A 16685-nucleotide genomic window follows, 5' to 3' on the forward strand; every position below is an offset into this window, starting at 1 on the left:
TAAAAATTCTTATTGGCACCTGATTTCATCTTGAATAGTTGCAGTTTAGGAAGGAAAATTCTTTACAGAACTGCTGTAATTGAAGCGTAGGGTTAGTGGTGCCTTGAAGTGACAGTGAGCCTTGACACCTGATACAGTCATCTTGTGTTCAGACCTCTTTCTTCCTCTGTCAGCAGTTTAACTCCTCTTGCTACTTTTAAAAACACATTTTCCTCTCCTCCATAGCCCCAGGCAAACAAATACATCTAGGCTAATGGAAGTGTGAAGTTAATATAAAGAGGAACCTTATTACCTCTAAGTTGTTTTTCTTTTGAAGCTCTCACTTACCATGTCATGATGTTCCTGTTCCCTCCCATTTTTCTTTAATTTCTCATCCCTTTGGAAAGATTCGTTCCTAGTGAGGAATTGCCTCTGGGGACATGCAGAGCATGCATCTTGCCTTTTGGCTGATTGACGGGTTAGATTTGATTAGTCACTTGCCCTTTAGCTGGAAGTAAGTAGCATACAATGACAGAGTGGGACTATAGACTGGAGTAGAGTAACACCAATTAATAGTAAGTACCCTTCATCTAAACAATATTTCACTACATTAAAGACAGTATAGAAACTTTTGAAAAACAGCACAAAAATCATTGAGTGGATATGTATGTCGAGGAAACAAACCCCCATAATTAATAGTTGAATAGTTTGCTTTCTCTGGTAGAGTCTTTTTCAGGTGTTGCCAGTATTATTTTTAATTAATAGAAATATTATGTAGGTTTTAGACTTGACTGTGAATATAGGTATGGATATGGTGTTGCAAATGTTACATAATTTTAAAGGTGCAAAATCCAACTTTGTGATCCTGGTCCATTAATCTCACCTGTCAGGTAGGAATATCACCAGCAAAGAAAGTTCAATACCAAAAGGGTATGTTTTGCACTTTTTCCTAGAAATAGCTTAGTTCATGCATAATTGCACTGCATTGTTGTCATTTGCTCCATGAATAAAGCATGAATATAGAGAAAAACAAGCAGATAATACTGGTAAACTGACAGTAACAATAACCTTAATAATTCTCTGAAGTTGCACCGGTGGTGCACAGCTCATGCATATGCCCATCGCAAAACTAATGCTAATGTGAGCATATGTGGTAGGAAGCGGTGCCCTTACTGCACGGCACTGTTGTCCCCAGGGTGCAGATTGCTCCTGCTATGGAGCAGCAATAATTGGCTCCTAGTCTGCATTATCAAACAAGGGATGATAGACACAAAAAGATGCAGATCATTCAACTGGCTGCTGGCGCTCTCCCCAAATCCCTTTTTTCTCACACGCATGCAGAGATCCAGTAAACAGTACAGAGTTTGGTATTATCGGTATTATTTGGTATTTGTTTGCATTCAGACACATACTTGAGCTCCCCTCTGCATGTGGTCCGTGTTTTGAGAGTTTGCTCCTATCTGCCTCATAAAGGAATTTTGTGGTTGCCATCATTGTTGCATACACCCTGAATTGTATCCTGGGCTATTGCATAAACAGCATCTCTGAAGCCCCAGTCCGATGCTAATGTAAGTTTTCTTTCTCACTGTCTGCAAAGAGTGCTCTCTTGTACCCTGCCAGCCCGGCGGAGGGGTAGAAATTGCAAAATAACTGCTGTGTCTTAGGTGTGGCGGTTTCTTGTATGTGCCCAGGAGCAGGGTGAGCCCGGGTTTTTGCTCAAAACATGGAATTCCCACAACAAAATGTATTTGCAAAACAAGCCTGTTGGTGCTGTGTTGGACCCGAAGCTGGCTGTGGGATCCCTGCCATCCCAGCTGCCAGAGGACGTCACCATATCTCATCCTTGTAAAGAAGCCTGGGCAAGTGTTTGATTTTGGAGGTTGGTTGGTCCCATTCTGACTTGTGAGTCTGCATACGCCTGTGAGGAAATTTGCAGAGATGTATGTAGTGATCATGGTTTCTTGCATATTCATCACAACAGAGCTTTAAGAAGTACTTTAGTTCATTCTTTTAAATGAGATAGAATGTCTCAGCTCTCGTACTTTTCTTTTTGCACTGGGGCAATGTATTTGTTCATACTTTACCCTGGTCACTAGTCATGACAGCAGATGAAGAAATGCTAATGAAGATGGCATGGTGTTTTGCTATATGTTACAGAAGTGATGAAAATCCTAAAATAGTTTCCTTGGTGCACATGGTAGGGACTACAACCAAAGCCTCACACGGGTAGCGTGTTCCCAGGACTGTGGCCAAAACACTATTGCCACCAGGTAAGGCAAGGTTCCAGCTTTACCTGTGCCCATGAAAATCCAAGCAAATGGAAAAAGTAACACAGCTTTTCCGCAAGCAGAGAAAGGGAGTACCCTAAACACCCTAGGATCATCAGGTGACCATAGTTTTGCATTTCTGGACACATGCATTGGCATAAACAGAGCTTTTCTAAATGAGCAGGAAGCAAATTAGATCCCAGCAAAGTTTCTTTTACTCCTGTTTGTACTCTGACAGTTTGTAGATCGGCTTTACCTTGAGGATCCACCATATATGAAAAATTTAATACTACATGTGTTACTTTTGTTGTTCTTCCTTGTCAGTGCAACTGGCCTAGTAGCCAAGAAAAAAAATAAATTATGTTTTGGCTTTCCTCTCAGGCTATTCCTTTATGGTTCTTCCTGACATTTTTATAAGCAAGTAAGGTGCGATTCATTAGAGAGGGCACACAGCTGGCTGATAAAACATAAAGTAGCCTTCAATGTCATACTGTTGAACCGAGAGGCTATCTCAAGGAGTTCATATGGATCTATCTTGAGCTTATTAATGTTAATTATTTTCATTACCGACTTGGAGAAAGGATAAAGAACATGTATGAAGAGTGTGTATAAGTCTAGACATATTGGAAGAAGTTTGGCTGCAAGAAATCAAAGGCAGCCAAATCAAACACTGGCAAATACTGGAAAGTTTTGAAATCTCTGAGATAAAACTGAAGTTGTGAAGTACTTCACTTAGAGAACAGGGATGAAATGAGCAATTGGAAATAAAGAATAACTAGCACTGTCAGCATTACAGCTCTGTAAGAGAAACACAAATAAAATTGCATCGTATTTCTGGCTGATTATGAGAAAATAAAATGACAAATCTTTCTCCATGGTACATTAGCCGGTCTGTTAACTGTGGGTCATTAGTGGGAAGTAATTATTCTTTAGACAAAACTGGTGAGATCTCAAGTATAGGAACTCTACATGCAGCTATAGGCGTATTGCTTTCTCAAAGATGGGGACAGACTGAGACCAGAGGAGACCAAGACAACAGTATGTTGTTCAGAAAGTGAATAGTTAGAGGACAGGCAGTGTGAAGGTACTGGGCTTCTCTCTTTGAGGGGGAAAAAAAAAAGAGAAAGAATGATGATGATTTAAAGAGGGAAAAAAAAAGGGGGGGGGGGGGGGGGGGAAGAAAGTAATCCACTTTAGCTTGCCTGGACAATGAAGGAAATAAAAAGAAAGAACAACTTAATTGGCAGCAAAATCCAAGGCAGCATACCAAAAAAAATATTGCAGGGTCTCCTTTTTTTTTGGAGTTGTTAGGCAGAAGCCTGGGGCCTAGAGCTTACTCGTCTCTCCCTTTGTTTCCAGAGAGGCTTTCTGGACATCCATTCACGCTCTACCTTTCTGTCAGTAGCATTTAACAGTACTGTCATTGCTATTGCCTGTTGGATCATATGACTATTAATTTCACAGGACAGCAGCTCTGCAACCATTTCTTCTGTTCTGCACTGAGACAGGTATGCTTTCTCAGGCATAGTGATGTGTTAGCTTTGCCATATGCTTGCTTTTACTCATGTCCTTCATTGAATTCCTGGGCCAGTGTTTTTTATTATCAACCTAGCCGTTTTGGTTTAGAAACTTTTGTTTTGCAATGCACAGAAACAATCCCTACAAATTATTCTATGAGTATGAAAGAATGCAGAAAGAAGAACACAGGAAGAAAGCAGAATGGGACTTCTGATTTGCTTAGTCATGCATATAGATATACATATGCATATATAAATAAGGATACTACATTATTTATTGTTGTCTTTTTTATGTTCACAGGGCTACAGCTACTCATAGGGGCCAAGTTATATTCAAGGATGCCTTAGCACAACAGTTGTGTGAACAGGGAGGTAAGAGCCATCATATTAAAAATATCTGGCAAATGTGGTTTTCCATTGTACTTGCCTGTCAGTGTTACTTATCGTGAAAGCTATTTTGTAGGAAACTTAGTATCGGGATCTGATTTATGTTCTTAAAACTGATACTTTCTTTGGCTTCATACTTCCCATTAGTTAATTTGGAACCACCTCTGTCCTCTCTCCTAAATGCTGGAGAATATACAAAAGTTAAAGTAACTCCTATTGCGTTATACACTTCCCTGAAATCAGCCTGCAACGACCAACATTTGTTTTTTGTCAAAACCACAAGCTATTTTAACCTTCACTGTATTAACTATAAGCAAAAAATGCAATATGCCTGCAGCAAAAGCTTTGTTTACCATCCAGCTCACACGTATCTTTGGAAGAACCTGCCTTCCCATTTTGTGAAAGTAGGCCATCTAATTTTTGGCCATCACCTACAACATCTGATCATTTTTATAGCTAAACAAAAATGTTTTACTTACATAAACTTTAAAAATCTAATTGTTTGCACAGCTTATCATATACATCCTTTTGATGAGTAACTTAAAAATAAATGTCCTATTGTCAGCTGTTGTCTACAAACAGTACACTGCTTTGAACCTGCTTCATTAAAAGTGGGAAGTAGAGAAGGTATCTGCCATTTTTGGTACAGGAGAGAAAGAAATTTCTGTGCTCATCCAGTTTTCTCCACAAAATTCCAACGATATTTCCATGTGAAAAGACACAGTGAAATACAGGCCATGTTTCTGAAACCGCTCTGACATAAACGCTTCAAAATTAGAGATGTGTTCTCATATTAACAGACAGAGAAAATCCCCCCAAATACATCTTTTGGGTGCATTAGAGCTATAGGTGTTTGTTTTATTCCTATGAATCTGGGAATATCTATGCAATGGCTTTTGCAATAACAACGTTGTGTTGGGAGCATATACTGAGTTATTCATACAAGGGACGAATAGTACCTCTGTGATACTGAAGGAAAATTATTTCAGTTTTCAATTTCAGTATTTGAGGTTTTAATATTTTAATATTTCAATGTGGAGTAGGAAGGGGGATTCAGAGACATGACTGAAGATGTTAGCTAACAAGCTCGGAAGTTGCTTGTGTTTTGAACGAATTAGAAAAAAACAACACAGGTGCTGGCAATCAGAAGGGGTTTATAATGAGCTGGATGGAAGGTGATTGTGCTAGGCATGTATTGGTATTTTTACTGTGTGGAAGGAAAAAACAGCTGGAGAAATTACCAAAATGGATTTGGTATTCAAAACAGGAGATAAATTGTAACCCCATCATGTGGGTGTGGAAGAGTAGTGTTTCAGTGACTAGTATAAGGGGATTTGGGAACAGAATTGTTGGCAGGACCACCATTTCAGATATGCTAAGGAGGATGGTTAGAATATCTCACACAGACTACTCGCTGGATGGACACAAGTCAAGAGCAGAAAAATTACTATTGCAGAGTCATCAACATAAAATGATGAAAAGCCTTAGAAGCAGATGAATTTCTCCAAAGCAGGGCTGTGAAGTGAGTGCATCACAGCCAGAGGCAGTCTGTGGTAGCCAGAGCAGGTAAGGGAAGGAGAAGGAAGTAAAAGACAGATTGGTGGCAGAGAGCCAGAGAGCTGGCAGTGACCAGCATGATGAAAGCTATGTGCAAGCAAGTTGAAAGGGAATATATGGCTGTCAGTGTCAGAACTGGCAGCATGGTCAAGGAGAATATGTGCAAAGCAACAAGATTTCTCCCTGCTACAGGAAAACACCTTGATAAGCAGAGACTGCTGAGTAGAAATCCATCCATGCAGGCTCTGACAGTCCTTTCTTCAGACATACTGTACCAGGAGATTTTAGTAGGAGAGCTGACAGCAGAAACTGTAATTCTTTCACCCTTCTATGCTTTTTACATTTCTCCAATTTTGGAGCACAACCTAACCTCAAATGAACATTTCAGCAATACTTCTGTTGGTTAGAACAATAAGTTGTGGTACTGTGTGCTGTCCCTGGGTTTGCAGGGACTCTGCAGAACAAAGAGAAAATGGGATTCCTGTATTGGTTGTGTGTGGAGAGTAAAAGATGCTGAGATGTGCCATCCCTGGGCCTTCCCTGGCTGCTCAGCTATGACAGTCCCTTTGCCACCTCCTCCCACCCAGCCACTGATAGCCACGTCCTGCATCGCTTCCCTGAAAGGGCCTTCAGCTTCCCCACTTGGTCGTAGTCTCCCACAGCCTCATGACTTTTGTATTTCCTGTGATTTTCCCAGCAATTATCTTTGCTTTATACACAGTCGCTTCAGAGACTTTCTGGATTTGTCTTCTCCAAAATATATATCACTGTGGTAACTGTAAACATCAGCTTTGACTTCATCAAGGGTCACCCAGAGGTACTGCTCTATGAGCAGCTGACAGTGTACGACAGCCATGAAACCAGTCTTCAGGTTTCCCTGCAACACTGATGTGCAAGCTTCTCAGAGGTTCTCTTGGTCTTTCTCCTGCATTTTTATCCTCACCAAGGCTTCTGTCCCCTTGGTTTTCTAGCTCGGCCACAGTTTTCTTGACTCAGATAGTCACCACCCTGTTGCCCATTGCCCTTCCTCCCATCCATTCCAGCACCAGGCTCTCCTCTGACCTTTTGTTCTTGTTCCTTTAGCAGACAATGCGCATTGCATTAGTCCCCCTAACTTGTGCATACTGTTACAACTCTTATACTATTAGGATTAATTTTCCTATTCAAATAAAAGAGAGTTTCTTTGAAGCAAACCTCAATACTATTAATGAAAACAAAGGATTATTTCAGAAATAATTAGTGAATTTATTTAGATGCAAATATCGTATTTTTTGCATCTAAAATCTTGCAAAAGAGCGAGGTAGGTTGACATTAATTAGGTTTTATGGTCTGTTTCTGGCCCTAAACATTACTATACTGAAATGCTGTGGTGAATGATGTGACATATTAAGTAAAGAAAATAAAACCACAGGGCAGCTTCATAGATTAAAGGATATCTTTTTAATAAGTGTGTTCACTGGAGATTACACCAGGCTTCATAATAACTAGTACAAAGGCTATGCGTGGTGATGTGAAAGTAGCAAGGAATCTCAGCAATCATGTTCACTCTGGCTGTCCACACATGGATGTGTATTAGAAAATCCTAATAGAGTTAATGGGATTTGTGCAGTGAAAGAAAACTGTAGTTCTTATTTTGAAGAGAGTTAGAGGATGATAAAGGGTAGTGTTAAGGGATGACAATGCCGAACAAGCAGTCCTATGTATAATATAAACAGAATAAGGAATGATGCCATAGGGAAAGACACCAAAGTAAGTAAAATAATTGCTTGAAAAGCTATGTGTTCAGCATATAATAAATATTTTTGGAAGCTAGGGAGATCTTTGAAAAGTGATGTAAGCTTTAAAGTTTAGAAGAATTGTATTGGATATTGAAGAGAAGAGACAAAAATTGTCAGACAAAAGAGTCAATCCAGCAGAAATTGGCCAGAAAACAAAAACTGTATAAACAAAGACAGAAAAGATAGATGTCCTATAAATACTTTTAAGGACAAATAAGATGTTAATGAGTAATGATACTCACACCATTAATATCTTTAATTAACTGTATCTCTAACTTGTTGACCTAATAGCAAAATAAATGGAAAATAAGTTAAACTTATCATTGTACAGATCAATTCATATTTATTCCTGACTTGAGGAGAACAAAAACAATACATTAATAAAAGTAGCATAATTAAAATGGGGTTGGCAAAACAGCAGACCTGGCTGCATTGTGCTGTGGTACTCAAAAGAGTTTAGGTTTGTATGAATACAGCGATGCTGCTGGAAATACCAGCTTGTGGTACAGGGATGGAGGCAGCCGGGACTCGCTTCACACAACCCCACCAGCCTTCACCCCACACCAAGTGGGGTGCTAAAGGGTTAAGGATGCCATTTCCACAGTATGCTAAGTAACTTTGGATCAGTAGTACCATTCTTTGAAATAAGGACCATACTGAGAGATCTGTGAGCGTGTAATTTAGTTCTGACTGACTAGGGGAGACTCTCAAAAAAATAAAACCTAAGAGATGGAAAAGATGAAGGATGTTCCCTCCTAGTGCAAAATCATTCCTTTCAGCATAGTTCCCAGAATTTTACACAATCTCATACTCAATGCCACAAATTATAGGATTGGGATTCCTTTCTTAAGAAACCACTCTACAGTTTGACAGATGTCTCCATATGAAAGTAAATCCTGAGAATTGGCCCAGACTCTCTTTTATTTGATAAATTTTGCCTGAGTGTTTGTAGAAGACCTTCTAGGTGAGTTTTGTACCTTGTAAAGTGGAAGAACACTCTGAAAAAAAACCACAAAATGAATTGCAGGCTCTCAGGCTTGACCAGAGCAGTATGTTACAGAGGAGCAGACTGGAGTTCAGAGCTGACGTATTTTTCCTTGGCTTAAGTGTCAGCGAGAATAATGCAGCCCTCAGGCAACACATTGACTCTGTCTCCGGGGATGTTCAGTCTGTATCATTCAATAGCAACTTTGTTTACCAGTAGAGACAAAGTATTGGCAGAAGTCTAAGTAAAAGCATTAATTTCCTTCAAGGAGGTTAGACTTTTCCATAATCTGCAAAACAGAATATATCTCTCTCCATATCTTGTTTGTGATGAGTTGATGAGCAACAGCTAATGGATGCTGGTTGTTGAACTCTAAGCACGGTGTTTCTCTGAGAGCATTTGTGTTTCCGTAATTCACTTTTCCTTTATATTTAAAATAAATGTTCCGGGTTCTCAGAAAAAAGGGAAAAAAAGTCAATTTTCCAGAGAGTTTTAAGAATATTCTCTTATCCTGTATTCCCCACCTATCCCTGTACACAGGCTTGACCCCACAGATCTATAGAATATGGGTGTCAATAGTACAAACTGACATTGCTGGAACGTGTGTTTAATTTGCATTACGGTAGCTCATTTTATCTGAATGGAGACTAGTTTTGCTTAACTGTTAACCATTGCCACCTTTAATGATTTTGGTACTTATTTTTCCACTGCCATTAGGACCATCACCCAGTCTTTTTTCCCTTCATATATTCCAGCTCCTCTATCTGAAGATGACATTCCTTTCCCACTTCTCTCATATTTCCCTCCCTTCCAGTTTAACCAAAACAGGGCATATTTTTCTATTGGCTTAACCTTTCAGTAGCCTTACTTCATCCACAGAAAATGTTAACCTTTTACTCTAAAAGATGCCTCATTCTCCCTCATCCCATTGACACAGAGCCCCACAATGACCCCATTGACTTTTGAATTCCCTATTGCTTTCCTCAAGATTCTCACGCTTCCAGTTTCACTGTGGCCTTTTTCTCCCTGAATCACTTTGTATTGTACACTTTCTTCTGTGCTTCTCCTTACCAAAGGGATTGCCTTGTCTTACAAGGCAATCATCCTACATTTCCTTACATTTTCTCATATTGTATTTGTTCATGCCTCTTAGATTGTGAACTCCGTTGAGCTCTGTTTCCATTCTTTGCTTAGTACAATTCGTCTCTTGTAAAGCTCTATATATACTCAGGGTGCTAGTTAAAAATCAAATAACAAATTCTTTTACTTTTTTTTAAAAGGTACGACATTCTCATTTAAGCTAAGAGGCATTTTGGAGCCACACAAATACTGATTGTAAATTTACAACCACCCAACCATGTGCCTAAGGAGCATCTAAGAAAGCAAATTGTGGTTTAAAATATAGACTAAGACAGCCTTTCCCCCCCCCTCACTCTGAAGTATTGTAGAATTCTTTTTAAATTGTAAACATTTTATATCTTTGCACTGTATAGCTACTCCGTATATTTAATTTTTTTTAGCTTTGTCAGTTATGTGCGGAAACTCCATTTGACTTCAGCCACATTGTATGGTCTACTGTACAATACTGTCTTAAAATAAGTAGTTCTAGAAGTTGATGAAAAAGGCAGATCTGCAAATATTTTAAAACTACAACAACTGGTTTTGTGTGATATTCTGAATTAATATTATTTTGTGGACCTCAACTATAACACTTTGAGATCAACACAGTGCTGTTATGAAGTATAATATGTAATACAGAAATTATTCATAGGGAGATTAAAGTCTAGGTTTAGCTCTCATTAAACGTACCTTCACAGTCTTTTGTCATATTCAGCTCTGGAATTCGAATTACAAATCGGATGAAGGAATACCTAGGGCAAAAATTCTTGGGCTTCTCAGATCCTGTAAAGAGTTGGGAAAGAACCCCTCCTCAACATAAAGTCTTTGTTTGTAAGAGCAACCTTTTGTCCAGCATTCTTTGCTTAATTCCACCTCTAGTTTTTGAAGTGAATGTACTAGTATGCATCTGCACAGTTTCCTTCATTTCAGTCTATTGAAAAGCAGTTTTGTTTTGCAATATTCTATGCGTATAATCAAAGAGCTATTTTAGGAAAAATTCTCAGGTTTCAATTTATTTCAATTTTGTATTCTTTAATCACATGGACAGCCAGTTATACTTTAAAAAATGCTGAAGTCAAAGGAGTTTGCAATTTTAAAGATTTCAGGTTTGTGCTATATGTGTACCTTTTGGCTAAATGCTGAAATTTCACATAAAATATTCAGAAAGTATAGCTAGTGACTGTGTGTATCCTATACTGGACCATCTTCCACAGAAAGTCTCTTCCAAAGAGCAATGCCAAGCGACCTGAGACGAATGATTATCTAGTCTTTCATTTTTATTTTGAGGTCTGAACCACTGTCATCGGAGAGGAAGGTATCTGTCAATTAAGTTACTCTCAAAGGCCAATGAAATTTGCTTGGGCAACTAATGAGTCTGCCCATGATGTGGCCTGATGTGACCATCCTCCTCATAGATGAGCACTAGCAGAGTGGCCCTCAGCCACACCTGTGTTCACAATGCATCATCTCTTAGTAAAGATCTGGAACTAATGAAAAGCAGCCATACAGAGCATCAGAGACAGGGGTCTTATTTTAAGCTTAATCTCTTACAACGTCAGGAGTATTTAAAATTCCATGCCATAATGTGCTGCTTTTCCTACAGGCAGAATCCAGAATGGTATACATTGCTCAATCTGGGAAGTAATTCAGTTAATCCAGTTTAATCTATTTCTTCTGTGCAAACATTTTTAAATGGTTTTCTAGAGAAATTTTTACATGCCTCCATGGAGAAAAACAGTGCCTGGGACTGCAGGGGACAAATGCAGTCTTTTCCTGTGTAGTATCCACCAGTGCAGCCCAGCGTTAACCTGGAGGCAGTGCCAAGTGTAATGTGCAAATAGAGTTGTAGTGCTCCAGATTTTTTTCTGTCAAGGTATGAGGTCTTGGCCATTGCAAATCCAGACTGCTTGCCATTCTTTTCTGGTCTGCAGATAACTCAGTTGTTTTTTTCTCAGTCTTCATAATCACCAACTTCCCCATGAAACGTTGCAATTTCATTACAGAATGTCACGCCTCCATGCAAACCCAGTGTTTAAGAAGAAAGCAGGAAGAGAAAAACAAAATTCTTGAGATTTGTGTTGGACTTTCTATTCAAATGACTATCTGTGAGGGCTCTACACAGATTGCTGCATTCATCTTTATGCTTATTTTTAATCTATCTTTCATTTGTCAGATGTTATGACAGAAATTGCAGTACTTCAGTAAATTTTGCAAATATGCTAAAGAAATCAGGAGTACTGATACAATTTAGGTCAGTGCCCAACAAGAAATACAGAATCATCAAAAAAATCCTGGTTTCAAAAATTCTTTTTTTTTTTGGTGTTCTATTTACCGAAGTACAAAATACATCTAGAAATACAACTTCATGGGCGAGGTGCTGAGAAGCGAAAGATGTGGCAGTTCCCCAGGAGCTTGCTTATATGTACCCTCTGTGCCTCGGCAAAAGAGGTGTAACTTACTTTGGATTTAAGATTGGACAAGGCTATGCATGTAGTAGCTATCACGGAGTATCTAGCAGGCTGTGTAGCCAGGTCCTAGACTTCCCCATCTTTTTTATGTAGCTATGCCCTTTCAGATACATTCTGTGTTCGGTTGTGTAATGTTACACCCAGTCTCCTGTTGCAAAGTGTTAGGAGAATAAGGAAGTTTTGTCATTTTACACACATGCCAACCATGCAGGGTGTCATCATGATATTCTGCTGTTTCTTGGAAGACAAAGACCTACTGGGGCATTGATTTAGCAATGCATGTGAAAATGTGCTTTAAAATAAGGGTTTGATTCTGTGATTTGCAGAGTTACTGTTACTTGTTACAGTTGTAATCTGTTACTTGTTGCACTAGGAATACCAGGATTTTTTCTCCCAACAATATAACCAGTAAAATGTTGTCCGGTGTAGTATAAATGGTCAGTTGTGGCATTTTTGCCTTGTCTGGGCTATTTCTTTTGTTCAGCCTAATTCCCACTCTCTTCATCAATCACTGAATTACTGAATCTTAATCCAAATTATTTCTAATATAGGTCATAATCCTAGACTGGAAGTGATCTTTCTTACCTTGCTGTACAACTATTTCTGTCTTTCATTTATTACTGATGATTAATTAATTAGAGAATATTTTTTCCTATTATATTTTTATAACTTTTGGTGTGTATCACATTTTTCATAATTAAATTGTCAGGATAGTTGACTTAGGAGAACATGTACAGTACAATTTGTTTTATGTTGAATTGATTTTTAATGCTGCAATTAAGCCCTGATCATAGAAGATATTCATGCATTGTGTGTCTTTGTTCTCTGCAGCCCCGACAGAAGCTCCCTTACATCCTCACCTAGGTAGGTGATTTGTCATTCTTATTACTAAAACTCAGAATCCCTAACTTTATTATAATAAACAATCTGTAAGGTCATATGAAACTAGCTCTGGGGAATTCAAATAAAAATGAGACTCATATAAAATCAGTTGAATTATGTCTAATTCTGATTAGTTGGTTTTTCATTGTGATTTTTATTGCTGTTTATGTATTGCCCTTGAGCCCTTGCAGTGCGAGTATACCATGCTGCAGAGCTTTTCTTCCTAGCTGTGTATTGCAGCATTTGTTTGGCTGAGGACCAGGGCTGCTGAAGCACCTCTGCTATGGAGACAGGCTGAGAGAGTTGGGGTTGTTCAGCCTGGAGGAGAGAAGGCTCTGGGAGACCTTAGAGCAGCCTCCAGTACCTAAAGGGGCCAACAGCAGAGCTGGAGAGGGACTTTTTACAAGGGCATGCGGTGATAGGACAAGGGAAAATGGCTTTAAACTGAAAGAAAGTAAATTTATGTTAGATAGGAGGAAGAAGTTATTTTCCTGTGAGGGTGGTGAGACACTGGCACAGGTTGCCCAGAGAAGCTGTGGCTGCCCCATCCCTGGCAGTGTTCCAGGCCAGGCTGGATGGGGCTTTGAACAACCTGGTCTAGTGGCAGGTGTCCCTGCCCATGGCTGCGGGGTTGGAACTAGATGATCTTTAAGGTCCCTTCCAACCCAAACCATTCCATGATGCTTTGTCCCATAACCCCCAGTGTGAGACAGCACTGTCACACCTGTGCTGAGTCACTGGGAGGATGGTTTTGTCCTAGTGCACGTCCAAGGTGCACCCAGGAGCAGGGCACTGCTTCTCCTGCTCTCCAAGCAGGACATGGAGCACACATCAGACCTGTGTTGCAATTTGATTAGTCCGGGACAGAATCTGGCATTCTTGCTCAGTCTGAATAGCAGATGACAGCTACTTCATTTATTTGAGTATTTGTAGAAAAGTGTCTGTCCAATACAAATACATGTGCCAAAGTTTTGGGATTTTTTTTTATCATCGTATGTAAATGATACAGGAAATCTAGGGGGAAAATCAGGGCCTCAAACTTGCAGACTGATGGTTAGAAACATTTGTGTAACATAGCCCAGTTTATATTCCTTAAATCAGCTGACCTTTACTGCCAGCTCCACTGATAGCAGCAAAGAAATTCCAGTGAGCTCATAGATTTTTGCTTATGAGTTATCAGAATTAACCCCCTGCCCATTAGAAGTGTAGTACACTCACTAGGACATCTCCCTGCTTGTGCCAGTGTTTCAAAAATCTGGATTCAGAATATTTTTTTTCTGACCATTCAGAACAACAAACAATTTGGAACAAAAGTTCTTAAAACATTTGGTATGTACTTGATGTCTGCATCTTTTCATAGTCATTGCACTTTGGTGATAGATTGGGACATGTCTTACTTTTATGTGGTACTATTATGATCCAGAGTAAGCAAAAACCCCTTGTAACTGGGAATACCCTGCTTTTGTAACTAGTGTACTTTAAAAAGCTGATTTTTTTCATTTTACAATGCATTGCTTTAGTCCTAAGTAGAAAACACTGGGTGATTACACTGCATTATTTTCATACAGTGTTTTCATTTCTTTGTAGCTGAAATTCACAGTGACAGCATTATCCTACGAGATGACTTTGACTCTTACCATCAGCAAGAACTGAATCCTGCTATGTGGTAAGTTTCAGACTTCTTTCTTTTGTACACATTTGAGCAAATTAAAACATTTTGGTTATTATAGTGAAGTATTTGTATTATATTAATTACTAGATACCTCAGCTCACATTGGTGTAAGCCTTTGTGTGTCTTTGCTCCATTGGGGTCTAAATATAGTAGTTTATTAATTAATTGACTAATGAGTGACTGAGAAATTGAGTGAAAAATTCTCATTGACTTCAAAATTTGAATTAATCCAAAACCAGAAAGGAGTAGAGCTGAGCTTAGCTAATGTTTTTGTATGAAGATTTTGATTTCTTGAAATCATAGCTTTTCATGAAAAATGTGATGAATTTCAATAATGAAACTTTGTTTTTTCAATATATTTTTTTTCATGTTCATGTCATACATATTTCTGGTGAAGCTAATAGGAAAAACTCCTTCTAAACTGAAATCAAATGTTTCCAAACAATTCAAAAGAAAAAATTAACTGGAATTGAATGTCTCCACCTAATTTTCAGCTGCTAAAAATCCCAGAATCACAGAATGGTTGGGGTTGGAAGGGACCTGTGGAGATCATCTAGTCCCGCCCCTGCTAAAGCAGCTTCTCCTACAGCAGGTTGTGCAGAGTCAGTCCAGGCAGGTTTTGAGTATATTCAGAGAAGAAGACCCACAGCCTCTCTGGGCAGCCTGTGCCAGTGCTCTGTCACCCTCAGGGTAAAGAAGTTTTTCCTTCTATTCAGGTGGAACTCGCTGTGTTGCACTTGGTGCCCATTGCCCCTTGTCCTGCCGCTGGGTACCACTGAAGAACCTGGCCCCGTCCTCTTGACACCCACCCTTAAGATGTTTGTATGCATGGATAAGATCCCCTCCAGGTCTTCTTTTCCCCAGGTGAAACAGTCCCAGCTCCCTCAGCCTTTCCTCATAAGGGAGATGCTCCAGTTCCCTATTCAACTCTGCAGCCCTGCGCTGGCCCCTCCCCAGTAGCTCCTTGTCTCTCTGTAACTGGGGAGCCCAGCACCGGACACAGCACTCCAGGTGCAGCCTCACCAGGGCAGAGCAGAGGGGCAGGATCCCCTCGCTCGCCCTGCTGGCCACGCTCCTCCTGATGCCCCCCAGGACCCATTGGCCTCCTTGGCCACCAGGGCACCCTGCTGGCTCATGGGCAATTTGTAAGGTTGATTTTTTTCTTTTTTAGTGGAAAGCAAACTTTTTCAAAACTTTTGTATTGTGTAGGAAAGCAAAGCCTTCCCTTCCCAGCTCTATACAGCAGCTCCCAATTGCTAGGTTTTTTTCATTCAATAGGATTCCTGAGTAGGGTCATTCATATTATCACAGTGTACATCTGAAACAGCAAGCACAGGTAGTTGTCATTCTTTAACCAGTAGATGATGTTGAAAAACCTCAGGAATCCATGTGCATAATAAGGCAAGTATAATTTAGGACAGGTCAGGCAGAAGCTTTATTAACTATGACCATAGTTGAGAGAGCACTTGGACACCATCTCCCCCTCTGCTCCCATCTTCTGTGATTGCAGAGACCCAACCCAAACACTGTTTCAGAAAACAAGGAAAGATACAAGGAAAAAGCAATCATTTCAGTGTTAATAAAGTCAAGTATCTGTCTTTGGGAGGGATGGACTCCTTAAGTCACTGTCACAGTTCTAAGGACTCCAACAGTAAATAACAGGACAATATGGAGAGATGGCTGTTGGTGGAGCCTATAGGAGTAGCACACCCAGTGTCACCTTGGCTCAGAAGTAGGGAGTTGGAAACAATCACTGGTAGCTTTTAGTCAAAAGCAATGTTCTTTTAGCTAAGATCATGCTTAGCCAAACTTCTCAATCTTAAATATTAATAATTTTACCACCACAAATACCACAGTGATAGGGTACCATTTCATATGATATAGGTACATGCATCATCACCAAAGAAGAAGATACAGGTCTCTTATAGTATAAAACCGATGCTGTTCTGTATAGTGAGTATATCTACTGGTCATACTATACCCAGATAAACACATCAATTGTCCTTAACATGAAGTCTTGAAGGTTGGAGTCTCCTTTTTTATATGAGATTCTTACTGAGTTTCCTACTCCTTC

At 39.6% G+C, this 16685-nt stretch overlaps 1 protein-coding gene across 2 annotated transcripts in view; it reads left to right on the plus strand.

The window, feature by feature from the left end:
* The window catches only part of RELN (reelin), a 297870-nt gene that overhangs the window by 118413 nt on the left and 162772 nt on the right, over nucleotides 1–16685 (plus strand). For both annotated transcript variants that reach the window (XM_037387677.1, XM_037387678.1), the window contains exons 4-6: nucleotides 4065–4135; nucleotides 12889–12921; nucleotides 14527–14605. In XM_037387677.1, the coding sequence (XP_037243574.1) occupies nucleotides 4065–4135; nucleotides 12889–12921; nucleotides 14527–14605 (183 nt within the window). The remainder of the gene's footprint in view (nucleotides 1–4064; nucleotides 4136–12888; nucleotides 12922–14526; nucleotides 14606–16685) is intronic.

The sequence above is a fragment of the Falco rusticolus genome, chromosome 5 (genome assembly GCF_015220075.1).
Source record: "Falco rusticolus isolate bFalRus1 chromosome 5, bFalRus1.pri, whole genome shotgun sequence".
NCBI lineage: Eukaryota > Metazoa > Chordata > Aves > Falconiformes > Falconidae > Falco > Falco rusticolus.